This window comes from Ranitomeya variabilis, chromosome 2 (assembly GCF_051348905.1).
Source record: "Ranitomeya variabilis isolate aRanVar5 chromosome 2, aRanVar5.hap1, whole genome shotgun sequence".
NCBI classification, from domain to species: Eukaryota; Metazoa; Chordata; class Amphibia; order Anura; family Dendrobatidae; genus Ranitomeya; species Ranitomeya variabilis.
Genome location: NC_135233.1, coordinates 1,007,742,756 through 1,007,755,816, shown reverse-complemented (window position 1 = coordinate 1,007,755,816; position 13,061 = coordinate 1,007,742,756). Strand labels below are relative to the sequence as shown.

The 13,061-nt window shown below is 45.7% G+C and overlaps 1 protein-coding gene across 1 annotated transcript in view; it reads left to right on the top strand.

Annotated features, from left to right (window-relative positions):
- KY (kyphoscoliosis peptidase) overlaps positions 1–13,061 on the top strand; it is a 114,605-nt gene that overhangs the window by 71,812 nt on the left and 29,732 nt on the right. The window contains exons 5-6 of the mRNA XM_077291283.1: positions 1,611–1,693; positions 4,591–4,699. Of these exons, the coding sequence (XP_077147398.1) occupies positions 1,611–1,693; positions 4,591–4,699 (192 nt within the window). The remainder of the gene's footprint in view (positions 1–1,610; positions 1,694–4,590; positions 4,700–13,061) is intronic.

Sequence of the window (13,061 nt, the reverse complement as noted above, 5' to 3'; positions counted from 1 at the left end):
GTGAAGGGCCCCATTCTCTGCTATAGGTATGAGTACTACCGTATCTGTGAAAAGCATGGATAATGCTTGTACACAAAAAACGGATGAGCTCTTGGGTGAATTCTAACGCTGCGGATTTTGCTGAATGAGGTTGTGTCAGATGAATGGGACAGTTGCAAAACCCTCTGAAACAAAATCTGCAATGTGTGAACGTACCCTTAAGTTCTATGAAATAAGAACCTTATAAATAAGCTCTTGGCTTCAGAACCGTATGGCTACATTCCCACAATGAGCTTTTGGTGAGTTTTTGATGATGCAAATTTTTTGCACCATTTCTGCTCCTAGTAAGTAAATCAGGTCACTTGTGTTTTTTTCTTTGTATTTTTTCCTGCATTTTTTACATGCACTTTTATCAAGTTTTGATGCTTTTTTGTCTCTTTTTGATGTGTCATCATGGGTTAAATAAATAAAGCTGCTTTGTTTTTGTTTCTGGTATTTGGCCATGACAACACTTTATTGATATAGTCATGTGTGGATTACATGTGTGTTTGACACTTTTTCACAGTGGAGACGCACTAAAAGCGCATGTGCGCATTTTCTGCATCTAATGCGTCTATGGTAACAATTCACGCAGAAACCTTAGTGTACCCGCAAGAGACAATGACAAGTTGCGGACTTGAAACACGCACCGCAGGTCAGTTTACGCAGCATAAAGAAAAGCACAGTGGGCAGGAGATTTCTATAAATCCCATCAACCTTGCTGGAAATGTAAGATGCTGCGTTATTGACAGCGAAAATACACAGCGCCAAAAACTCAATGTGGGAACATAGTCTGATCGGCTCAATACTTCCGTCCAGAGGTTGTAGATGTTCTCTGCTTTTTTCCATGCGTGCACTGTGTCTCATATTACATGTCAGTCTTATTTTAGGATAATTGGGATGAGATGTAATAGAGACGGCCCATAGACATGATAGGAAAAAGAGCAGAACTTATCTCATAGAAAAAATTTACAGGAAATCTGTCATATTCAAAATGTCTGATCTGCAGGTAATATGTTGTAGGCAATAGAAGCTGAGTAGACAGATATATAGTAGAAGAAGATTTAGTATAGTCTGTATTTTGTTCATTTAAATCCCAGTTCTTACAATACTTAGGAGTCCAGTGGGCGGTCCTAATGAGTGATTGACATCTGTCTCTGCTTGCATGCTCATAGAGGGAAGACTACTAATCAAATGTGTATGATTATCACAAAAAGCTCAATTCTGGCACTTAGGGGGCACTTAAAGTATCACTTTGTCCATATTGGCAATAATAATCATATAATTTATATTATATAATATAATCATACATTATTGGCAGAATAGAGGCAGAAAATATTTTAAAGAATATGAAGTTAAGTGGTAATGACAACATCAAGTCAACTTGCTGCAGAGTATATGAGGCACAGTCTTGTCCAAGGAAAGAAGGATAACGATGTTCTGAAATAGATCCAAATCTGAAATTAAGTCCTCATTTCCTCTTTATTGTTGGGCTAAATTATAGTTCCTTTTTTTTCTAGAATATTAATACAAATCACAACATTTGCTGTCAAACTTTTACATGTATCATTTACTAAAGAATATTTTTTCAGCTTACCCATGGGATAAATGCTGTCTCAAGTCAATGCCCGTCAACTTGAAGAACTTTGAGAAACTTGATGCATATGCTGTACAGGTAAGACAAACTTGAAGGTATCCATACATTTTCTCAAAGTCTTTTGATTTAAAAATTAAAGGGGTGATCCAATACCTATAAAGCCCTTTATAAATAAATAATCTTAAACAGTTTTATAATTAGCGTCGCTCTATATCTCTATCATGCTATTTCCTATATGTGTTTTTTTTAACTTTACTTCTTGTGACGTTTCATTTGAGAGGAGTCTCAAATAAGACGTCACAGGAGGCCGGAGCTGAACTCACTTCTCCGCAGTGTCTATCGTCCTCTCCTGAAACAGAACATCATCGTGAGTCAGCACTGGTATCACTCACACTGCTTCTATCACCGCCCCCTGATGAGAATACGTTTCACTTTAGTGTTAGGAACACTGAAGATGTTGTCACTTCTCAAACACCTTTATTGAACCAGGATGTCTTCATAGGTATCAGACCACTCTTTAAAAAATCATATTATGTTCTCTTATATATTGCTTTCATTAGCCAACCAAAGTAAAAAGGAATTAAGATAATATAGCTTGTCGACAAAATGCAGGAAAATCACAATAGTGTGTCCTAACTGCGGTAGGTTCAGTTTGTAAAAATAATTACAAGTAAAACAATGTATTATGAAGGATTTGTACCCAGTGGCAGCAAAACCTTGGTAATTATGTTTGTCAATCAGATGTTTTTGCAAAATCACAAGAGAAACTGAATTGGTTTCTAAGAAACATATGGTAAAAATGACACTGTGTCAGTGATGAAACATGCTGGCAAACTAATACCCGAGCTATGATCATGTAGCAGAAGGTGGATTCTCTTACCCCCAAACCTTTGATGAAAGGTTCACGCTATAGCCTCTGCAGGAGGTCTGCATTTTACTGTAAGAAGATCCTCAAAATAGTCAGTATGGCTGCGGTAGCACTGCTGGAATACTGGTGTGATCAGGAATGGAGCTGAGGGTTGTCACTTGTCATCAGATATTCAGTCATAATATGACTGGTCAGAGGACGAGACTAGAGAACAGAAAGAAACTGAGTCAAAGTTAGAACTATGAGCAGAGCAAGCATCAGGTAGACAATCGGGGGGGAGGCAGAAGCACAAATTGGAATAAAGCCAAGGTCAGAATTATCAAGACTGATGTCACGAGTTTAGAAAGGAGCCAGAAGCCAGCAGCGTCTGATTTCTTCTATTCCTGCACTGATTAGGAACACTTCACCTTCATATGAAATGGTGCAGGTTTCTTTTAGCAGTGCAGGGGTTAATATGCTCAGTTGAGAGCTCTTGGAAGCTGTCCTGCATTAAGGCTCTCTGCTGTTCACTATTAGCCACTCCCATCTCCTATATAATCTGGGCCCTGGCAAGCACTCATTGCCAGAGATAGCTTCATGCTGCATGGTTAGTAGATGGTGGTTTGTTGTAGCTGTTTGAGAACATGTTTGGTGGATTTATCTGTGACTGTTGTGAGGTTTTGGGTATGTGCTGATCCCCTTCTTCTCCTACTTTGGTTTTCCCCATCGTCCACTCATCGTCCACACCACGGTGTTTTCCTTTGTTGTTTGTGTGAGTATATTTTTATGATTGGTATTTTCCTTTATCCCTGTTTGTCTTAACTTGTTAGTCTGGTTGTTATATTATGGTGCACTACCCCTCCCCTCTTCCCTGGGTGGGGGAAGGGTACAGACTGGAGGCGAATTCAGGAGCTAAGGCAAGGTACGTGACCTGGCGTCTTCACCATCAGAAGTAATCCGGGGAACAGGGCGAGCTAGGTTGCCTCTAGCGCTAGGGACAGGGAAGGAGCCCTTGGTCTGGGACACCCGACTGCAGAGTTGTGACAGCTGACCAGGAATAACAAAATTAGCTAAGAGTTTCAGAGATGCCTGTCTCTACGTCTCCTGGATCCCTATGCAACTGATTTAGGTTGCACCAACAGTATGTCTGTCCCTGTTTATCACTTATCTATCCATTGCTTCATTTATTGTCTATGGTACTGACTGAGATAGCAAAACAGCTGTACTCCAGCTCTCTTACTCGGTTCCATAGACAATGAATGGAGCAGCAGCCTGCATGTATGACCAACCATGCCACTCGATGAACAGGTGCTCAAAAGTCACATTCATCTCATCTATCAGTGTTCCAGCAAATGGACGTTTATCACCCATCCTTTGGAACCATCCTGTCACATTTAATATAGAGTAAGGCTGAGTTTGGGTGGAAATCCTCTCCAATGAATTACACAAAAGGCATCACTTTATATAAAACTGTTACTTCTAGGCTAATTGTAAAATATCTTTATGCTTTTTTTAAATGTTTGAATTTTATCTACTGAATTGATAAATAAGATTGCACCAGGTCTTGACTGATCACTGATGCTACATCTGACTCTAACATCCATTCTAGTGTGGCATACTCAGGTCTGATTGAAAGCTATTTAATTGTAACAGGTCATCAGGCTTTACCCCTAGAAGGTATTAGGACCATTATCAGCCTCCTAATCCCCTCTTAAATTATGCCTGCTTTAGCTCTAAATGCTGAATGTGTTTAATGGTAAGTTTAATGGTTCCTGCTCCCCAGGACTGCAGTGCCCGGACTAGTTTGGGGATGCTGTCAATCACTGCAACTGCACTGGGGGAGCAATGTAAGTAACATTGCGGAGCGTGCAGGAAAAGCAGGGAGTAGAAAATAAGTCATCCCCAGTCTCCTCCTTTCTGGACACTCAATGATATTAGTTACATTGCTCTGGACATGCTCCCCCCGTGCGGTGGCATTGAACGATCCTGGACTAAACCTGCAGGCAGGGTGAGCAGAGACAATTAAACTTGATTTTTAAACACCTTTAGGGTTTAGGGCTAATACAGGAATCATTAAAGAACTGATTCTGATCACAGGTCCCTGTTAATTTTGTGTCTGTATTTGTAGGTTGCAAAACCAAATACAGTGGAGGAGTTGGTGAAATCACTGGTGAAGATGGCACGAACTGACCTGGAGAAAGTCCGCGCCATCTGGATTTGGATATGTCACCACATTGGTGAGAAGACTTTTTTGTTTGATAGCACGATATGTTGTACAATGCATTGCAGGTATATAGTACGATTCATATAAGGAACATTTGCACTTTGGCTCCTTCTTTATCTTCTTTATTTTTTTATATAGCGCTAACCTATTCCGCAGTGCTTTACAGTTTGCACACATTATCATCACTGTCCCCGATGGGGTTCACAATTCCCTATCATTATGTTTTTGGAATGTGGGAGGAAACCGGAGAACCTGGAGGAAACCCACGCAAACACGGGGAGAACATACAAACTGCTTGCAGATATTGTCCTTGGTAGGATTTGAACCCAGGACTCCAGTGCTGCAAGCCACCGTTGAGTCACCGCTGAGCCACCATGCTGCCCCACGGCTCCTGCAGTTTCTCTCCCTGTTTGTGTACTCTTTGTTTTGTTTTTATTACTGTGCGCTGTGCCGATTCTTTGTTGTACTTCCTAGAAATGAATGAATAAATTGGCACCTGGGGGTTACAGGTTGGGAGGGTGCCATTACACTCAGGGGCGGACACAGACAGCTTGGGGCCCCTGTGCAGGAAATGTGTCTGGGCCCCCCTCCTTTTAAGGTGACAAAGCTATATATATATATATATATAGACACTAAGGGACTGCGCTATACATAAGTATACTAGGGGACTGTGTATAATCAATAATAACGTCTTACTCCACCTCCCTGTTCCTAAATCCATTATAAGTACCCTTTCCTCTCATCCTAATCCCCCACACCCCCATCCCATTATTGCCCTCTCCCCCATCCCCATGATTGCCCTCTTCACCACCTCCATTATTGCCTTCTTCCCACCACCCTATTATTGCCCATTCACCACCTCCAGGGCCGGCTCCAGGTTTTTGAGGGCCCTGGGCGAAAGAGTCTCAGTGGGCCCCCCCTTTAACACATACCACGATTCATGATCGCATATAAACACAGCCATGTAGTATATAACACAGCCCACATAGTATATAGCACAGCCACGTAGCATATAACACAGCCATGTAGTATATAACAGCCCACGTAGCATATAACACAGCCCACGTAGCATATAACACAGCCCACATAGCATATAACAGCCCATATAGTATATAGCACAGCCACATAGTATATAACACGGCCCACGTAGTTTATAGAACAGCCATGTAGTATACAGCACAGCCCACACAGTAGTATACAGCACAGCCCACACAGTAGTATACAGCACAGCCCACACAGTAGTATACAGCACAGCCCACAGTAGTATATAGCACAGCCCACATAGTAGAATACAGCACTGCCCACATAGTAGTATATAGCACTGCCCACATAGTAGTATACAGCACGGCCCACATAGTATATAGCAGCCCACGTAGTATATAACACAGCCCACATAGTATATAGCAGCCCACATAGTATATAGCAGCCCACATAGTATATAGCAGCCCACATAGTATATAGCAGCCCATGCAGTATATAACAAAGCCGACGTAGTAAATAACAGCCCACGTAGTATATAGCAGCCCACGTAGTATATAGCAGCCCACGTAGTATATAGCAGCCCACATAGTATATAGCAGCCCACATAGTATATAACACAGCCAACGCAGTATATAACACAGCCCATGCAGTATGTAGCAGCCACGCAGTATATAGCAGCCCATGTGACGTAGTATACAGCACAGCCCACGCAGTATATAACACAGCCAGCCATTTAGTATATACAGTCAGACTCAGTAGTCTATGCCTTTAGTCTGTATGATGCAAGTTGCAACATTTGAGATTTGGAAAGTAAAAGGGTCAGTGTTCTCTTCTGACTATCTATGGTGGGATAAAATAGGGAGGGGAAATAGCCTCAGAGACCCTCAGTCTACATGATGACCTAACTCGTCAGGATCAGAAACCAGGAAAGGCCTGGTTCACAAACTCTGAATGAAGCAAGCAAAACAGCTTGGCATTAGGATGCACGCAGCAGGCCCAGGCCCAGCACTAAATCCCACATTTCTACACCCGGACTACCTCTATCAGCTGTGCTCCTCTCACTCGCTCCTTCAGCTGCACTGAGGTTTTTCTCGTTAACACTAGCATCGTTTGTGTCCTCACTATGTCCGCCATATTGCCGTGGTCACTGATATTGGAATACGTGCAGTCTGGTCTTCGGGAAAACAGCTGCCAATATTTAGATCTGCACATTAAACTGAAGACAAATTCCTGTTAACAAAAGCGGTAACTAAGGACTCGGTTACCAAGCTGCATGGGAGTAATAAGGTGACCACATGACTTATCAGCTATTGGAGGACTACAAGTTCGGTATACACATCTCATTGTACGAGACAGAGACTGCTCATATATTACCGGGCTGGAAGCGCTCTGCTGTAATGTGACACGGTGATGATCTGCACATGAAGCTGCTCTGGGGGCAGGCTGCATCCCATTCCCCCCCACCCCCGCCCCCGCAATGTGCAGCGTTGGGACTGTCACCGAAGACGAGTCACTCACTCACTGCTTCACTCGGCGCCGTCACCCTCGTTGTGGACACGGAGAGGGTGCACCTCCTGAGTCCTGACTGCAGCTGCTGCTCGTCTTCTCCTTCTTGGCGCTGCCGCTGCTGGAGCCTGGACCTGTCCTGGAAGTGGAATGGAACGAACGGAATGGATGTGATCCGATGATCTTCTTCTCTGTGCTCTTCTTGCCGGCTCTTAGGATGACGAGCCGACCGGAAGTGATAGGCAGATGACCCGGAAGTGACTCTCTTTGAATTGTATCCATGGTGATGGGCCGGCGGAGGTGAGTATCGTAGCTGCGCGGCGCCAGGCGCCAGCGAAACCCTTAGATCTCTGTGCCACCTGCTTCCGAGGCGCCGGTGGGCGCCGGGGATGAGGGATTTGAATGACTGAGTAGTCTGAGTCACTGTAGTCACACACTGCAGGGATGTAGTGCACTACCATAAATGGGCCCCCCCGTCTCGCCAGGGCCCCGGCACTTGCCCGGGTACGCCGGGTGCTGATGCCGGCCCTGACCACCTCCATCATTTCCTCCTCCCCCACCACACCTATGATTGCCCTCTCCATCAACCCAATCATTGCCTTCCGCCCCATCACCCTCATCATTGCCCTCTGTCAACCCAATCATTGCCTTCTGCCCCATCACCCCCATCATTGCCCTCTCCTCCACCCACACACACAGCACCATTCAACTCTCTGCATACACACACACACACGCTCACCTCACCTCTGCACACGGTATCCTGAAGACGCACCATCACCGGCAGCTTTCTGTCTTGCACAGCTGCAGTGCTGAATGATGATGTCATTCAGCCTCTGCTGTGTGAGACAGGAAGCGCAGGCAGGAAGCAGGATGGATCCATTCCCTGCAGCTCTGCTCCCCTGCCATTTTCTCCTGCAGGCAGCGGAGCTGCAGGGATTGCTCCCTGCCCGCCGCACATGAGGGCAATCTTGCCAGGGCCCCCCCGAAGCCTTGGGGCCAGATAAACTGGCCAGATTGCTGTCAATAATAGCAGCACTGCTGGCAGGGCTGGTTTTAGGCAAAGTGGGGCCCTAGGCGAAGTTTAAAATGGGGCCCCAAATGCTAACATATTGCACATCTCACAGAAACATTTCGGTTGTATTTACAAGGGCTGAGTTCAGGCCGCTAAATGAGTGTGATCGACAATACTGAAGTCGTTCAATGCTTGTTTACCAGCCTCTTTACACCAACTGAGAAAGAATGGTGGGGACAGAATGATCACTAATAGATCACTAACAGATCACCATACAGTATCATGTTTGTTATGATCTGGTGGCCTAAGAGCAGCATGAGACATACTCTGGAGAAGGTGGTACCTGTACTGACCGCAGACCCTGAACTTAACACCGCAACTAGAAGTAGCCGTGGAATGTACCTAGCACTCCCTGGACATCTCGACACAGCCGGAGGACTAATTACCCCTAGAGATAGAAAAGGGAAAACTATCTTGCCTCAGAGAAAATCCCCAAAGGATAGGCAGCCCCCCACAAATATTGACTGTGAGAGAAGAGGGAAAAAAACATACACAGACTGAAATCAGAATTTAGCAAAGGAGGCCACTTCTAGCTAAATAGAAAGGATAGGACAGAGTACTATGCGGTCAGTATTAAAACACTAGAAAATATCCACCACAGAAAATACAAAAACTCCACAGCTAACTAAAGATATGGAGGGTATATCTGCATCTCCAGAGATACCAGCTTGGCTAAACAAATCCTTATACAGACCAAGCTGGACAAGACAAAACATAGAAAAGAGCTGAACAATAAGGCCACAGCATGTGGACAGCAAAATCAAGGCCAGAACTTATCTTTGTTGAAATGAATTGCAAAGCAGAAGAGACCAGGCAGGGATGTGAATCCTCCAGGAACGATGGACAACTGGCACTGACTAAAGGGTGAAGCAAGACTAAATAGCCCAGTCAAAATTGCAGAAAGTGAACACACCTGATAAATGCTGCGATTCAGAGACAGCAGCGCTACCACTTACAACCACCGGAGGGAGCCCAAGAGCAGAATTCACAACAGTACCCCCCCTTGAGGAGGGGTCACCGAACCCTCACCAGAGCCCCCAGGCCGATCCGGACGAGCCAAATGAAAGGCACGAACCAAATCATCAGCATGAACATCGGAGGCAACAACCCAAGAATTATCCTCCTGGCCATAACCCTTCCATTTGACAAGATACTGAAGCCTCCGCCTTGAAAAACGAGAATCCAAAATCTTCTCAACCACATACTCCAACTCCCCATCAATCAACACCGGGGCAGGAGGATCAACAGAGGGAACAACGGGCACCACATATTTCCGCAACAAAGATCTATGAAAAACATTATGGATGGAAAAAGAGGCTGGAAGGGCCAAACGAAAAGACACTGGATTGATAATCTCAGAAATCCTATAAGGGCCAATAAACCGAGGCTTAAACTTAGGGGAAGAAACCTTCATAGGGACATGACGGGAAGACAACCAGACCAAATCCCCAACCCGAAGCCGGGAACCAACACACCGACGACGGTTAGCAAAACGCTGAGCCCCCTCCTGAGACAAAACCAAATTGTCAACAACATGAGCCCAAATTTGCTGCAACCTGTCAACCACAGAGTCCACCCCAGGACAATCAGAAGGCTCAACCTGCCCCGAAGAAAAACGAGGATGAAAACCAGAGTTACAAAAGAAGGGTGAAACCAAGGTAGCAGAACTAGCCCGATTATTAAGGGCAAACTCGGCCAATGGCAAGCAAGCCACCCAATCATCCTGAGCAGCAGACACAAAGCATCTCAAATAGGTCTCCAAAGTCTGATTAGTTCGCTCGGTCTGGCCATTTGTCTGAGGATGAAATGCGGAAGAAAAAGACAAATCAATGCCCAGCCTAGCACAAAAGGCGCGCCAAAACCTAGAAACAAACTGGGAACCTCTATCGGACACAATGTTCTCCGGAATGCCATGCAAACGAACCACATGCTGAAAAAACAACGGAACCAAATCAGAAGAGGAAGGCAACTTAGGCAAAGGTACCAAATGAACCATCTTAGAAAACCAGTCCCAAACCACCCAGATAACTGACATCCTCTGGGAAACCGGAAGATCCGAAATAAAATCCATAGAAATATGCGTCCAAGGCCTCTCAGGGACCGGCAAAGGCAAAAGCAACCCACTAGCGCGGGAACAGCAAGGCTTGGCCCGCGCACAAGTCCCACAGGACTGCACAAAAGAACGCACATCCCGTGACAAAGAAGGCCACCAAAAGGACCTACCAACCAAATCTCTGGTACCAAAAATCCTAGGATGACCGGCTAACACAGAACAATGAACCTCCGAAATCACTTTACTAGTCCATCTGTCAGGAACAAACAATTTCCCCACTGGACAGCGGTCAGGTTTATCAGCCTGAAATTTCTGAAGAACCCGTCGTAAATCAGGGGAGATGGCAGAAAGAATCACCCCTTCCTTCAGAATACCGACCGGCTCAAGGACCTGTTATGATCCCAGTGGCTGGGGATCACAGGAAATACTAGCTAAGTAACTAAACATAGACACGAGCTCTAGGGAGGTAGTAACTGGACTGACCGCAAAACCTGATCCTATCCAAACACACTAAAGGTAGCCGGTGAACGTGCCTAAAATCCTGGACGTCTCGACGTAGCCTGAGAAACTGACTACCCCTAAAGAGAAAGCAAGACCTCACTTGCCTCAAGAGAAATAACCCCAAAGATATAGGAAGCCCCCAACAAATAATAACGGTGAGGTAAGGAGAAAAGACACACGTAGGAATGAAAACAGATTCAGCAAATGAGGCCCGCTAATACTAGATAGCAGAAGACAGATAGCGAACTGTGCGGTCAGTAAAAAACCCTACCAAAATATCCACGCTGAGAAATCAAGAACCCCCACACCAACTAACGGTGTGGGGGGAGAAACTCAGCCCCCCAGAGCTACCAGCAAGCTGGGAAATCACATATTAGCAAGCTGGACAAGAAACATATAGAACACTGATGATCAAAAAATGAACAAAACGGAAACTTAGCTTCTCTTGAAGAGACTGGGAGCAAGGTAGTCAGAAGGAATCAGAATAGCACTGAATACATTGACAGCAGGCATAGACTGAGAGTCCAAGTGAGCTTAAATAGAAAACCAGCCCACAGATAACGAGACAGCTGATGCCAGTCACAAACCTGCAGAAAGACAGCACTCACACAGTACCACTTGTGACCACAAGAGGGAGCCCAGAAATAGAGTTCACAACAAGGACCCCAGGAGAATCAGGCAAAAGCTCCTAGAGAGGGCATCAGCCTTAACATTCTTAGAACCCTTGAAGATACGAGACCACAAAATCAAAACGGGAGAAAAACAGGGACCATCGGGCCTGTCTAGGATTCAGCCATTTGGCAGACTCGAGATAAATCAGATTCTTATGATTGGTCAAGACCACAATACGATGCTTGGCCCCAGGGCTGCCACTAGAAATTTCGGGGCCCCATACTGGCAAAATTTTCGGGGCCCTCTTGAGACTCCGCCCAGGCTCCACCCCAGCCCCGCCTCCACGCTCCACCCCTCAAACTGTCCACAGTCCCACCGCTCTCTCTTGGAAAAACTCCACTTCTCACCAATCACACATTGAGGGTACGTGTCCACCTTCAGGATGGCCGGCGGTTGCGTCGGAGCGGCAAACCCGCTCGGCGCTAAGCCCCGCCCCCTACTGTGACGCGATGATGCCGGATGTGTTCATTGCACACATCCGGGATCATCGCACCCCACACATAGGGCCCTGTGTTATAGCTTGCGGTGGCGCAGCTGCCGCAAGGAACACGGACATGCTGCGATCTTAAAAGAAGCGCCGCATGTCCGGAGTCGCAGGGCCGCCGGGTGCGTGTTACCACGCATAGTGGAGACGGGATTTCATAAAATCCCCTCCACTATGCTGTAACATCTGGACGCTGCGTGTTTGACGCTGTGGCCCCACGCAGCGTCAAACACGCAGCGTTTACTTAACGTGGACACATACCCTAACAATTCCCATCACCAGATCACACATATAGCCGGCAGCTTTTGTTTTGGCCAAAAGATTTTGTAAGCCGCCACCATAACACGGTAGACTCTTTTGGTGAGGCCCTACTCTGCTGTAAGTTACCTATTAAATATTTGTTAAAATATGCAATACAATTTAGGTATATTTTTATTTATTTTTCAATTTTTAAATTGACCAATAATATCACATAAAAAGAACAAATACCGCTACACCATGACCAGATGACATATTACCACCACAGTGATCGAATAATATCACATACAAGGGACAAATACCGCTACACCATGACCAGACCGCATATTACCACCACAGTGATCGAATAATATCACATACAAGGAAAAAATACCGCAACACCATGTCCAGACCACATATTACCACCACATAGTTACTGAATACTACAATTCTGATAAGTAATTAAAAAAAAGCACCACACTATCACCATAAGTGCCATTATACACAGGACATCTGTACTTAGTATGCAGTGTCTGTGTACAGATAATACAGTGATCACTAGTGAAATTATACACAGGAGCTCTGTATCTATAATATAACGCTGGGAGCGTCACTCTGTCCGAAGCCTTTATAGACTGCGCAAGCGCAAGCGCCGGCGCAGTCTGGACCCCACAGAGCGACGCTCCCAGGAGATCGCGGTATGCGTAAGCGCTGAACGCACACCGCGATCTCCAACAGAGAAACAGGGACGAGCCAGGAGGCGGAGGGTGAGTATACTTACCTGTCCCGTTCCACCGACGCCATTCCGGGCCATGAATATCCCCCTGCTCCCGGAATCGGCGCCTGCGCAGTCCGCGCTTTCCGGCGCC